At 34.1% G+C, this 15,255-nt stretch overlaps 1 protein-coding gene across 1 annotated transcript in view; it reads left to right on the forward strand.

The window, feature by feature from the left end:
- The window catches only part of THSD7A (thrombospondin type 1 domain containing 7A), a 496,180-nt gene that overhangs the window by 400,130 nt on the left and 80,795 nt on the right, over positions 1-15,255 (forward strand). Inside the window, exon 12 of the mRNA XM_015134011.3 lies at positions 14,728-14,922. Coding sequence (XP_014989497.3) covers positions 14,728-14,922 — 195 coding nt within the window. The remainder of the gene's footprint in view (positions 1-14,727; positions 14,923-15,255) is intronic.

Below are 15,255 nucleotides of genomic sequence, written 5' to 3' on the forward strand. Positions count from 1 at the left end.
GCCAAGCTTTCAGTTATGACATAGATGGTACACTGAAGCTTTATTGTTTGTTTGTTTGTTTTTAGATTAAGGTATTCCATAGCATTTTGCTTGCCACCTTAATGAGCAATAAGATTCTTACCTCCTTGCCTATATGCATTATATATGTGCATACATACAATGTAATAGAATTAGTTAACTTTTTCAGAAGTTCTCAGAATGACATCTCTGTCATTTTCATGGCTATCCACAATTCTGTTCATATTCGGTACTGATTTTTAAATGGTAGACTTATTTACTTGACTGCAATCTGCACCACTAAATAACATGGAATCTTGCGGAAATGGGTAATGAGAATGTTCAAGATTGCCATCGTTATTTACTAGATATTATAGGGAATATATAAACTCAAGATTGGGAGTCTGTTGTTTCTTCCAGACATAGCAAATTCAGTCTTTAAAGAGTACATGATTATTTTTACTCATATTGACTTAAAGCATACAGCTTCTGTATATTTAAAATGTAGCACAATACATAATTGAATATGCAAGCAACTTTAATTTATAAAAAACATATTTTGTTCTCCCATGTGTAGTTATGTATTTCATGTTGATACAAAAATTTGAACATATAGAGCAGAATTCCAGTTTTTGCTGATTTGATCTGGGACTTCATTTTCTATAGAGTGGAAAAAAACTGCCTTTTTAAGAAAAAAAAAGTTTGTATTTTATAAAAAAAAAAAAAAGAAAAAAACCTATTTTTATAATCTTCCTTTTAGAAGTCCTCATCTGAAACATAAAACTTAGTTTCCAAATAACCTTAAATTCCTAGTTGCAGTAGTTTTCAGGATTTCTTTTTATTTGCATAATTCTCATTATATATCTCCCACCATCAACTTTGGGTAAAACATAACTGTGACTCCCTTTACAGTTATAGAGACTTAGGTATATAGAACTGAAAGTCATTCTCCTCCATTTCAAATCCTTCTTTAAGAAATTGAGTGATATGAGATTTTCTTGTCATGCCCTACTAACTCCTTCTTGAATCAGGCATAGATTTGCATATATTTGGGGTTCTATATAGAGTTTATAATGAAAATGAGCATGAGTTTGGGAATCAGGAAACAAAAGTTTTAGTCTCCGTTCTTTTACTTATACAATGTGTCTTACTCATCCCTTCAGTTTTCTGGACCTCAGTTTATTTAGATTAAAAAAAGAGGGGTTTGGACCAACTGCTGTTTTAGGATTATTCGAATTTTCATAGTAGATGCACAAACAAACCCAGAGCTCAAAATGTGAAACAAAATTAGGTAAAGCAGATGAAAGCCATATTTTTATAAAACACCACTGGAGGAAATACAAGATACAGTAGATGCAACACAAGTGTGAAAACAGCCTCAGTTCCAAACGATGACGTATAAGCTGCGCAACCTTGAATGACTCATTTCCTCCCTTTAAGGCTAAGAACACAAAAGTCTTACAGCAGTTGGCACATGTTGTCTTCATTAAATGTTCATTTCTTCCCTCTTCCTGTTTGTTCATAACCCAAGTGAACTTATGCATATGGGCCTTTTGGGTTTTGACACACTATCTGCACAAAAACTATTTTTTCTATGATTACCAGCAACCTTTGCATTTCCAAATCGGAAAACTGTTCATTCTTCATCCTGGGTGGCCACCTTGTATTGAATACTTCTTACCCACTCCCTCTGTGATAAAAGGGTCTTTAGCGTCTTCAGTGTGTGACTTTCTCCTATCTTTCTGATTGTTCCATTTTTGATTTCCTGTTACTGGTGTCTCTTTCTCCGCCTGTACTTACATAGTGCTTCCTGATCTTGGCATACTTGTCAAACAACTTGCTGTACCTCAGCAATCTTATCCATTTTCAGGATATCTGGGAAGTGAAAGTTGAATTATAGCAAGTGATATCTTCATAAATATATTTAGAACAATTCCGTTAACTTCCATATGAAGGCAGTCTTTTTATTGCCTTAGTAGATGAAAGACTGATTTTTCATACAGCTTATATTTCTATAGAAACATGAAATGGAGAAAATTAAGAGTGTAGAAGTATCTTTTACTAATTGCAAGAAGACAAAATTTTCTTCCTTTGATGGTCATGGCTGTTTTCAGAACTCCACATTATTAACCTGCCAAGTTCTTGCTATTTTCATCTTTGTCCTTACTGATGTGGTCAGAGACTTAAATTAAAAAATGAACTTGTGTTATTTTTTTCTTGGTAATCTCAATTTTAATAGGAAATACATGTTTAATATTATTACAAGTGTCATCTTGCTGCAATTTGAACATTTTGAAACATAGATAATTAAAATAATAAATGAATATAATTCATCCATTGAGGAAAGTCATAGCTAACATTTATGATGTAAAATAAACTTACTTGCTATATTAATTATATAACTTATTATCTTACAAATATGCTTTGCATCACTTTTGAATCCCTATAATCTACCCGATTATTGCGTTCCAACACAAAATTATAAAATGTATAATGGAATCAAATAAAATACATGTCATAGTTTGAGGAAAAAATCATTGTGAAGTGTAGACTTCAATAACATTTTTTGAGGGAATATATTTACCAGTACTAACAAAGGAAGAAAGAACCAAATAAAATAGAACTATGTGGGTAAAATTGAATTATTACTATTACGTCTTTGTAGTTCATGCACATTTTACTTACATATAACTTGAAATGCTATTTACTTAAAGAAATGTAATAAAATTCATTGAGAATATATAAATAGGATTCTCTGAGGATTTAGTCTGCAAAAAAAAGGGCAAAAGGAAGAAAGGAAGGAAGGAAAGGAAGGAAGGAGAAAAGGAAGGAGTGAAGAAGGAGGAGACAGAAAAACATATGTTCTAACTCCATTTGGCAAAAGTAGAACTCTTGTGTTCTTATGAGGTAAACCTTTTTTTCAAGTGTCCAAATTCCTAAAACATCCAAACCAAGAATTCAAAATAAAATGAATTACAAAAATGAAAACTATTAAATGTCATGTCATTAAAAACAAAACTGCCCTATTTGGTCAAGGTGTACTATCATGTTGTAAGTACGGTGTTGTCATTAAAAGTTCCATGGTATCATAATGGCCATGTTCAAAAGAAAGGACAAAGAGGTGCGGATTGTAACAGTTTGTGATGATATGGAGATTGTGAGCATTCTTAACTTGACATGCTTGGCAGATAACTGTTTTAGAATGCTGAATTGGAAAATACAAATATATATTAAATATATTTCTTATAACATATGCATTTTATCTCATTCTCTTATCTCTAAAACAGAAGGAAAAAATATTTATAAAATGACGAAGGTAAATCAAGAGAAAGAGAAAAGTTTCCATGGACTTGTGCTATTTTTTATGACAAAAAATAATTCTATGGTAAACATTGAAACAATCAACAAAGACTATAGAGAAGCTACTCTCTGTCCCCTCTAGCATATCAGAATTTCTCATTTCAATTACTCATTCCACTGTTACTGCATTCAGGAGACTGTAGAAAAAGCTATAAATGTTAGGAAAGAATGAAGATCTTTAAACCAGAGAGCTTCTATTTTTTAGGGAAATTAGATCACTGTTAATGCCACCTAACAAGTAAGAATTAAAAACTGAAACTTATCAGTTGCAAAGCCAGTCATTTGAAGCTGAAGAGTGAGGAAAGACTTAAAGTATGGGTTGGGACTTGACTTGTACCGTAATATTAGAAGTAGAGAGGATAAAAGAATACAAAATAAGATCAATTCTATAAGCTAAGTGTTTGAGGTAAGAAAAACAAAAACATTAAATGTGTTCACAGAAAAGTAGGTGGATTGTGCTCTGAAGATGTGATCTGGAGCCTGGGGTGATTTTGTGGAAGGCTATCAATGTCAAGATCAGTATTTTAGACCTTGTTCAATAAGTGGTATGAGCAAGGACCTGATGAAAGCAGTGTTTTATCTGTCAGCGTGTACAGAATAAATTAGAAAGATAAGACACTTGGGCCTGAATGCCAGCTAGTATGCTGCTGTAGCAATGCAAGGTTGAAGTCGTAGAAACAACAGTAATATAAATAGGCAAAAATAAATAAATTGTGGACATATGATAGAGGGAAATATTTTTGGGACTTAGTAGCAGACAATAGAAAGGTAAAAATAAAAGAGTCGAAGTTGATCATATGATTATTTAAGTCCAACATTTTTAGTGTAAGAATAGTTTCGTTGGTGAAAATTTTACGTCTAAAAGTAAAGCTAATTTTGGAAAGTGTATTTTATACATTTTATATGTGAGGCCATGGCAGGATTAGCCAAGTGGAAATAACCAGGTATGCACTTGAAATGTAGAAACGTAGTTGTAGAGATAGCGTAGGATGGAAGATGGAAATTTGGGTAACATTTCCATAGAGTGAATTGCTGAAGTTATAAAAAAGCTAAGATATCTAAAATGCAACTTGTATTATATATATGAGTAAAAGCGATTATACCTTATCATTAATAGATTTTTTCTCTAAAAAGTTTGCATTTGTAGATTCTTTAAGCATTTCTTTTAAAGTATTTAACTTAAATGTTATTAACTTTAAATTATTGTGTCCTTGTACTCCCACTTGAATAATATCATGTAATTAAGATATGAGATAGCTAACTTTACCATTGTCTGATTCTAGAGATAGAAATGTTTACTGCATGGCTCTTATCAATCTATTTGTCCATACCAGGAGCCAGGAAATTATATGGCCTGTGAGCCAAATCCAGCCCGCAGCCTGTTTTTTGTAATTAGTTTTATCGGAACACAGCCACAGCCATGTTTTTACATATTGCCTATGGCTGCTTTCATGATACAAGGCAAAACTGAGTAGTTGGGACAGACCATATGGCCTACAAAGCCAAAAGCATGTACCATGTAGTCTTTTATGGAAAAAATTGCTGACCCTTGATCTAAAACCAAAAACCATGTGACCAATGATGTAGTCATAACTTCTAATAATACTGAATAGTCGTTACCCAATAGGATCAGAAAATCCCTGGAATTTATCTTGTCACTTGGGAAGATGTATACAAATTCAATTCAGCAATAAAAGAAACATTTTATAGTTATGAAAGTAGCAGATTTTAAAGACTGGGACAATAGTAAAATATCTGCCTGTAAGGATGAAATTGCAGCATTCTTTTTGGGGGAGGTTAGGAATAAAATGTTGACTCTAAGAACTTTAGTAGTAAAAAATAAAATTAAAAAGGGGCTAAAGGTGAAACCAGAAAATACATGGGCTGTGGAAGACAAGAGAAAAATATTCCAGGCCTCAAAATTCCTTTGTCTAGAACATGATAAATTATACCCAAAAGTTGGATATTCAGAGTTAATTTACTAAGTACACATAGAAAAGACAGAATGTGTGTCTTATATAATATGTGTCATTCAGCACAACACTTAAAAGATTACCTATTATGATTCAGTTCTTCTCCAATGTTTGGAACCTTCCATATTAATAGAAAAATACAACACAAATTCCTTTTTATCACCTTAGTAGCCACACCTCCTAGGCCCACACCTACTTTTAACCACCTGTTAACAATAAAATAAAGTGGCCTTTATAGACAGACTTTCTTTTTTACTATTAATACTATTAATAGCGGATTTTTTCCAATTGGAGGAACTATCTGTGATGACATGTTTCAGAAGATTTGGGAAGAGTCTCTTTAAAAATTGTAAACTGTTGACTACTTATAATCTCAGCACTGACATTCACTCTAAAGCAAATTTGTGAGAATCATCCTTATTCAGAAATGAGTTAAAATGACACAGGAATAAGAATATAGATAGAGTCTCTTCTAATCAAGTAAATGCAGTCTTGATAAAAATCTATATTTTGTTTATGTCAAAACTATATGAAAAGTTTTTCTGGTCTATTATATTAGAGTACAAAGTGCTTTAAAAGAAAATTTATATATTCTTGAAAGTTTGAAAAGCATATAGGAATTTTTTATTTATGACCCAATTCCTTTACATTTGAAACGAAAAGTGACATAATGGTGAAGCAGAATTTTATATCAATTATTCCCAGAATCACCAGTAATTTTTGCCCAATCTTCTCTAAATTGGATTAGCTACTCTGCTACATAATGAATATTTTCTTTAAGTTTATCAAGTGTTTCTGTAGAAACATTAGAAATCTTTTATAAAACAAATGCTTAAAATGTTGTATTGATAGTTTTATCAGGCTTCTTGGACTTCTATAACAAAACACTTTAGATCAAGTAGCTTAAACAAAAATTTATTTCTCACAGTTCTGGTGCATGTGAAAGTCAAGGTGCCAGCCAATTTGGCTCCTGGCGAAGGCCTATTTCCTGACTTGCAAATAGCCATCTTCTCTCTGTGTTTTTACATGGCAGAGAAGGAACAAGGCGGAGAGAGAAAGCAAGGGGAGTAAGAGAGAGAGAAAGCGCACTCAGGTGTCATCTGAGAAAGGCACTAATCCCATCATAAGAACTTCACATTCATGACCTCATCTTCAAATACCACCATCACGTTGACGACTTCAACATGTGGATTTGAGGGAGACACAACTCCGTATATAGCAGTAGTGCAGGATCCATACTTTTAAATAAAATTCCTATCATCTTAGTGTAGAGAGCTGTATGTGTGTTAATATTATGCTCTTTCAGAAAGCTGTGAAAACAGGTAACTCAGATTTCTAAAAACCAATCCAAACTTTTTGAATATAATTCAACATAATACATTCTCTCATAAAATAAATATTTATTGAATGCATGCTACATATTTCACATTGCCTTCACGGTACTAGGCCCAGCCTCTTGAGATACTAAAAATGTATAACAAATAGATTCAGTTAACTTAGTATGGTAGAAAATATACTATAGGTATACATGACTTGAGTTACAAGTCATAATAATACATTAGTAGTGTATATACACAATAATCACTGAAGAATTGAAAAAAAAAGATATAACCACTGATAGGGCATAGTGAAAGAGAAACAGCATTTAAATATAGGATGACTCAAGCAAAAAGGCAAGAAGTAAAATCTTTATGTTTAAGAACCGCTCATTGACCAGTCTGCCTAGGGTTCTGTGAGTGAGTTAGAAGAAAGGGGCAAGGATAGTTTTTGTTTGTTTGTTTGTTTTCATTAAAAAATGAGAAGTAGCGAAGGATTTTTACAAGGCTTTGGGTATTGAGAATGTTATATTCCAGGAAATTTTGTATAATGGCATAAGAACTAAAAAGAGAGGAAAAAGAAATTTTTAAAGAAGACATTGACAGGATTTGGCAACTTTAAAACTTGAATCATTCTTAAATCTCATATGGAAATTTTAAGGGATCTTAGAAATAGGCATCTTCCCTATAAAATTGTCAATAAAAGAGAAATGCGAATAACATGAAATATGGCCATATTTCATTTTAACTTTTAAGTGAATAGACAGCTTATATTTTCTTCATGCTATTCAAGTCACTAGTGTATAAATTTTAATAGAACTATAACCTCCACTGTCTTTTCTCTCTGTTCATATTTATACAGTTCAGATGATATTTAGAAGGCTAAATTATTGGTCAGTGGCTATATAATTGAAACCTAGCCATAATAACTATAGATAGAATTGCCATTAAATTTGCATTAGAAATAAAATATATGGGGCCGGGCGCGGTGGCTCAAGCCTGTAATCCCAGCACTTTGGGAGGCCGAGACGGGCGGATCACGAGGTCAGGAGATCAAGACCATCCTGGCTAACACGGTGAAACCCCGTCTCTACTAAAAATACAAGAAAATTAGCCGGGCGAGGTGGCGGGCACCTGTAGTCCCAGCTACTCGGGAGGCTGAGGCAGGAGAATGGCGTGAACCCAGAGGGGCGGAGCTTGCAGTGAGCCGAGATCGCACCACTGCACTCCAGCCTGGGCGACAGAGCAAGACTCCATCTCAAAAAAAAAAAAAAAAGAAAGAAATAAAATATATGACCATAATGTCAATTTTGGATGCTTTGTTCTTTTCTTTACAACTGCCCTAAGAAACAATGTCAGTAACTACTTCTTAAATGTGTATCATTCCAGTGTTTATTACTTTGTGACATGTTTCTACCAAGAGTAGAATTTTTAAAAGTTGCAAAGATTCAAGGTAGACATATCATATAAATGACTGCAGATTTGCTCTTGCTCAATCTCCATGTTGATCATCATGCCAAGTGTACTTGCTGTAGATTAGATGGAACTAGGGTTAATATTTTCCAGGGTCTACCCTGACTAGCCTAATCTAGCAGCCCCTCTGTTTCTTGCCTGCCAAGGAACACCTGTTGAAATGTCACTGGTCACTAAGATCTGATATCACTCTCCTTTTTTTTTTTTTTTTGAGACAGAGTCTTGCTTTTTTGCCCAGGCTGGAGTGCAGTGGCATGATCTAGTCTCACTGCAAGCTCTGCCTCCTGGGTTCACTCCATTCTCCTGCCTCAGCCTCCAGAGTAGCTGGGACTACAGGCGCCTGCCACCACACCCGGCTAATTTTTTGTATTTTTAGTAGAGTCGGGGTTTCACCGTGTTAGCCAGGATGGTCTCGATCTCCTGACCTCATGATCCGCCACCTCGGTCTCCCAATATGCTGGGATTACAGGCGTGAGCCACCGCGCCCAGCCTGACATCAGTCTCTTTAGATGAAAGCCAACATAATTTGGATGCATTCTCAAATCTAGACCACAAAAAAAGGAAAATACTTCAATAATATACCTTGCATAGGAGAGGCCCTCCTGGCCTTAGGAGTCCTCACCCTGTGTCACTTATTGGTTAAAAAACATTATAAAAGGAAAATCTTTAAAAAAAAAAAAAAGATAAAAGAAAAAGTTCTAATTCTCCCCTATTAAATCTAAATGTGGAATGTGCAATATGATAATTTAACTACATTTTATGCTCTTATTTTTTGTGAACAAATATGCTTAAGTTTCATGGTTTAATCTATATTGATGGGCTTTGCATCTCCCTTTGCTGAAAACTCTGACCCACTTTGTTCTTTTCTTTAAGATTACATTTTAGAGGCATTATTGAGGTTAGACTCATAATATCTGGGCCAGTTTATCCTAGCAGGGCACATTTATCTGTCAATTGTCAAAAGAGAGTTCTGTAATAGAAAGAAAAAGAAGTAGAAAAAGAACTAGGTAGGAAAGAGAGGAGCTTGCTTTAAGGAAATTTTATACAGACATAATTTTTAACCTCTTTTTTGACTGATGTATTTATTAGTTATTACCCAGGTTTTATACTCTTCAGTTATGTATACTATTATTTAAAACTTCTAGAATTATTTATATTTTAAAATGTTTATCTCTAACTTCCTACGGATATTAGCATCCTCATTAATTTGGGGTTTTGGGTTTCGTTTTATATCTCTCTGGGAGATCTGTCATAAAATGCTTATTAACATTTGCCATTTTTTAAATAGTAGCTCATAAAATAAGCTTGGCACCGTGCTGGGTCTGTGATTTTTCTTGGATGCTCCATGTGTTGTGATGCAGTTAGTTAACCCTTCCCAGATCCTAACTGGGGATCTTAGCCAACCTCAGTCTCAGCTACTCCACTGGGAACTGATCATTATTTCCTAGTAAGTTCTCATCCTACTATTCTCATGTATATTATAAGCATCAGTGAGACTGGGGATCATTGGTAACTATTTAAGATCAATAAAAAATGAAAGTACATTTCTTTCCATTGTGCCAGGGCTACATTCACAGATTGTAATTAGGAACTATAATTTGACAAACTTGTCAGTGAAAATCTCTTTTACACAGAGAAAGACCAGGATCATTATATCTACCTAGTAAACAGCTGGAACCCTCTTGCATTATTTATAGGTTTGATCTTATTTCTAAACACAATTAGGTCTCTTGGTAACTAGTTCACACTCACATTAAGCTTTTTTGTCTTCATTTCTACATGATTCATTCTCACTCTTGCCTTTTTTTTTAATAAAACCATAGGAAAAAAATCATTCATCTAATTACTCAATGAGCTGATCATGTTCTGTCTGTAATGCTACCCAGACACTAGTGAAGTGGTATAAACCAATTTAATATTGTTCAGCTTAATAAACAAGGTCACAGAGCTCTTTGAAGCAGTAGCTACGTATAATCTAACAGCTTTCACTGCACTAAGGCATTGATCCTATTCTGTTCCCTGTAATGAACTTCTATGTGCCCATTTTGGATCAGGCAATTTATTTCACTCTGATTATTCAAACAAAATGAGTGCATGGCCTTACGGGCTGAAGGGTAATTCACTGACCAATAGAACACCCTCTTCTTGTGAAACCTGAATAATAAGGAAATTGCATTCCTCTTCAAAAATGAAGATGAGCAATTATATTCAGAATTCCATTTGATGTGCTTCAGAGCTGCATCAGTAGCCTTCCATTGACGCATTCATGTATGCATAACACAGATATCCACGTCCTCTTAGCTCAGCCAGTGTTATCTATTTCTTTTCAGTCCATGAACCTTTATTATTTTTCTCTTTAAAACATAGCTTGAAACTCAATTTACATGAAAACATTCTACAATTAACTTATTCAACTTACTAATCTTTTTAATTTAAATTTGAGGGAAGTTTCAAAGATACACAAAAGTAGAGGGACTAATATAATGAGTACTAGCAATGTAGTCATCATTTACTCAGTTTCGGCAGTTTTTAACATGTTGCTATTCTTGGTCTTCTGTCCACACACTTAAAAAGAATTTTGCTGGAGTATTTTAAAGCAACTTCCAAGTAAGATATATATCATCCATAAATACTTGAGCATTTTAAACACAACAACAGCATTATTATTACATAAAACAAAATTAGCAATTCTTTCAAACTAATATTTTTATATAATAAGTTTTCTCCGTTGTCTCAAAAATGTTTATGCATAGTTTGTTTAAACTGAGGTTCCAAAAGGTCTCCACATTGCATTTGTTTCATGTATTTCTTAGGTCACTTGTAATCTAACAACAGTTCTAGCTCCCTTTTTCATAGCATTTATTTGTTGAAGAAACTTCTCTTATTTATCTTTACAGCATTTTCCCAATATTGATGGTCTAAACTTACTTAACTTGATTCATATGTAACCCATAAATCCGTCATATTGATTCTTCCCGTGCTTTCAGTCTGCCAGGAGCAGCCTGTCCTATATCACTTAAATAAAAATTGCTGTGCTTTATATAAATACAATAAATAAATGAAGTAAATGGCTATAATCAACAGAGTTAAATATGGAATTTTACTTTAAAATAATCATTTTGATTTTTGCTGATCTCACTGAGAAGCTTTCATGGTGAATTATCTGTAGGGTAACATGATTTTTGTCCCATCTTGCTAACAAGTCTTCAGCTCAAAGGAGAGCTTGTGTAATCATTAGATATGACATATACATGCTTCACCTGTAAATACAGATACAGATTGTCTGGGTATACGTAGTTTTCTGGTGTGCTAAGAAACTATGCTCTTAGTATGATCCATCTTTTCTACTGTTCAAATCACCCTGTTTTCAGTGTTTTAGAAATGATTTTTAAGATTTATAAAGTTGAGAGACCAGATGGTTTCCTTTCCAAACATTTATATTTTCCTCACCCTAATATCAGGAAGTTCATTTCAGATTGCATTTCTGTGTTTGAATTGTTGTGTTTCCTCTAAGTCGGAATACAAACAAGTTGAGATGTAGGATAAGTTTTCAATGTATTGTATTGCAAGTGCTGTTGCTACTTGTTTGGATAACATTGTACGAGTAATTTATTCCAAAAGTACATGGTCTAAAATCTCAGATAAGGGGTATAAAGTGCAGAGTGGGTTTCTGAGAATAGCTATGGGAATTTTACACATTTTTTTTTCTTTTCAACTAGCTGCAGTACTTGAGATTTTATGTAGTGCAGATATATGGGGAAAAGGGATTCCAGTTTATGTGAATAATAGCTGCACAAAATAAATTGTTTCTGGAATTGTTTAGGTAGTAGTGTTATTTCGTTTTGGTTTTGATGTCACATAACAAGATAATGGTTGGAGCAATTCTGAAACGAAATTTGTAAGAAAGACCCTTAAGAGAAAACCTAAGTCAGTTTCATCTAATTTCTCAAAAGGTTTATATTGAAGTCTGTTTCAAAGAGCTAAATGGAATGAGTAGGTAAAAGTAGTCTCATTTCAAAGAACCCAAATTTAGTTTGGTAATTTTTAATTTTCTTTTAGTTGCAAACAGTGAAACCCTCTTCACAGCTTACGAATCTCATATGATCAGGTGTCTTATTTTCCAAATATATCATTCTTGAGGCTCCTGCATGTCCTGATTAGTAAAATGTTTAATATCTTTCTCTTTATCAATTATTTCTTTTGGGTATCTTTGGGGAAACTTTGTCCATGAACCATTGGCATTTAACTGAGTTTAAAGTATTCAAAAGGGTCAATCCTGCTTCCAAATGGCAGGTATAGAAACAACTTCAAAATCACATCAGCTCATTTATATCCTGCATCTTGAGGATTTCTCCTACCCCGTGTTACAGATGATGTTCTTCTAAACTAAATGGATGTTCTTTTTTATCTATTTCCTGTACAAATTTCTATCATGCCCTTCCTTTGAACTCCAAGTTTAGAACTCTTTTAGTTCATAAAATGTTCAGCCATTGTTTCTGAAAGCTTGGTACCTGAGTGATTAGGTACCAAAGGATTTTCTGTCTCAGCCATATGTGTTTGCCAGAACCCTTCCTGTACCTTGAATACTCAAGCTAGTGGCTCTCAGACTTGAATCTGCATAAGGATCACCTGAGCATCTTGAAAAAAAATGCATAATCCTTGACCTCATCACAGATATTTCATTATTTGGATTGGTCCACATTATGAAACTCTTTTTGGGTCCAGAGATCTTCACGTTTAATAGCATTCTAGGTGTTTCTGATGCAGGTGAAAATACGTTACTTACTAGAGCAGTAGTTTTCATATAGCTTGGATAATTAAATCATCAGAAAGCTCAAAAAGTATCCTAATTCCCAGGACCCTAACCTCAACCAGGGAAATCAGAGCATTAGAGTTTAGCAAGGGCTTAGGTATTTTCCAAAAGTTATCCAGGGGATTATAATCCACAGCCAGACATGAGAACCACTATTTTAGACTGCTATGATAAACATATAGCACCAAATATGTCCTCCCTCAATGGGGTAGATTCTCTTTGAGACACTTAATGTTTTTTATTTTTTTCTGTCATCTAACCTTCATCAAGGCCAACATTGTTCACCCTACCAGGATTTTCATGTTTTTAAAAATTTAGGGGCCCCTGTTCTTTTCTTACAAATTGGCCTTTCCAAAGTCATGTGTACTAAATGAAAAGCATATCTAAAGCTAAGAAATAGGGAAGTGCATCCACATTTGAACAATTTTTAAGAGCCTTTTATGTTAGGCCTGAAGCAGTTGCATTAAGTTGTGTTCAACTACACAGAGAAAATCTTGCCTTGCTAAAATTGCTAGTTATGTCCGTTTACACACTCTATTACAAAGCCCTGCACTCCTAGGCATTAGGTTTTAGTACATAGATCCAGACAGTGTTGTCTAACCAGAGGCCCTCTATGCCCTCACTGTAATTTAAGGTCAAAAATGTCAGCCTCCTTCACCTTGATTTCATGGTGATGGAATCCTGAACAGGGCAGAGATCAGCAGCAGTTTCAGCCTATACTATAAACCTGAAAAAGCCATGTAAATCAATCTGAATGGGGCCATTTAAGATAATTCAATAAAGACAACTTTAGGACCAAGGTTTAAATGTTTCATCTGCCTCCTCAATAAGTGAGTTGTTTTTAAAACCAATGGGAAGGAAATGGCATAGGGAGAAAGTGGACTTTAAATATACTTGCTCTTTTACTTTAAGACTTGTTACCACAAAGCAATCATATATATATATGTGTGTATATATATGTTCAATAAGTAAAAATATTATTTCTTATTTTGTCAGTAGAACAATATCATAGGAGAAATAATTTGTATGAATTTAAACTGATTTTTTAAAATTTATATGTAATTATAGAAATACAAATTTTAACATAATAAATGAAGATTATTAAACATTTTTAAGTGCAAGGTTGATGTTTGTGCATGTGAAGAACTTGTAGAAAGAGGAGATGGAAGACTTTGACATTGCCTATCCATTAATCATTCCAACCCTTCCTAATAAACTTGCAATGTAATACAATGAACATACTTTCCATGCCAATGCAGTTTCAAGATAAGTTCTATAAACACACCTCCTGACCCCAAACCCCAACCTACCAACCAGTTTGCTGCCACTAAAGCACATCTATATAGGAATTCTAGTGTGTCCAATGATACAAAACAATATTAGATATACCTAGTGCCTTCTAGTCCCTCTCCAAACATCCTATGCTCAACATAAACTATTATCAGAATCCATGTATGATTTGTCTTACATTCTTACAAGTTTATTTCTAAATGTACCCTAAATGTGACCTCAGTTGAAACCCTGAATACATATAAGTAAAACTGCTAAATGCTAAGTGTGCATCTGTGTCCACTTTTCTGTGCCACAAAAATCACTCAGGGTTATGTGTTATTAAAAAAAATACAAAACAAATTTAATGGCTACTGTGACTATTAGAAACACTCCTATAAGATTTCTACTGTAAGTAAGGAATTACTAGAGGCTTTCTCTGACTGCTTAACCAAATGTTAGGTTAGCTTCTAAGTTATAGAGTAGTTAGACATTTGAATTTAACAGCTTTATGCTTTTCTTTTAGCCATTACTTGTCGCAAGCAAGATGGAGGACAGGCTGAAATCCATGAGTGCCTACAGTATGCAGGCCCTGTGCCAGCCCTTACCCAAGCCTGCCAGATCCCCTGCCAGGATGACTGTCAATTGACCAGCTGGTCCAAGTTTTCTTCATGCAATGGAGACTGTGGTGCAGTTAGGACCAGAAAGCGCACTCTTGTTGGTAAGAATAATTGGGATGCCAAAGCTAGTACATGTCAAAGCAGAGAAACACAATACAAGTCAGACTAAGAGAGTTCTGACAATGTATTTGAAAAATAATATACCAATGGATTCAGATGTGTATTTTAAATTCAGTTGGCAGTGATAAAAGCATTATGTACTTCTAGTAGGAAGAAAAGGAAGCCTTGAAAATTGAACTCTGACTCCCTATATAATAGGCAGTAGATTATTTTCTGGTGTCGACATGATCTTTTAGTGGACTGCCTACAGACTGTGAAGTGTTTGGAGCAAAGTTTTTGGGGGGACTTTATTAACCCATTCTCACTGTCAAAGC

This window comes from Macaca mulatta, chromosome 3, assembly GCF_049350105.2.
Source record: "Macaca mulatta isolate MMU2019108-1 chromosome 3, T2T-MMU8v2.0, whole genome shotgun sequence".
NCBI lineage: Eukaryota > Metazoa > Chordata > Mammalia > Primates > Cercopithecidae > Macaca > Macaca mulatta.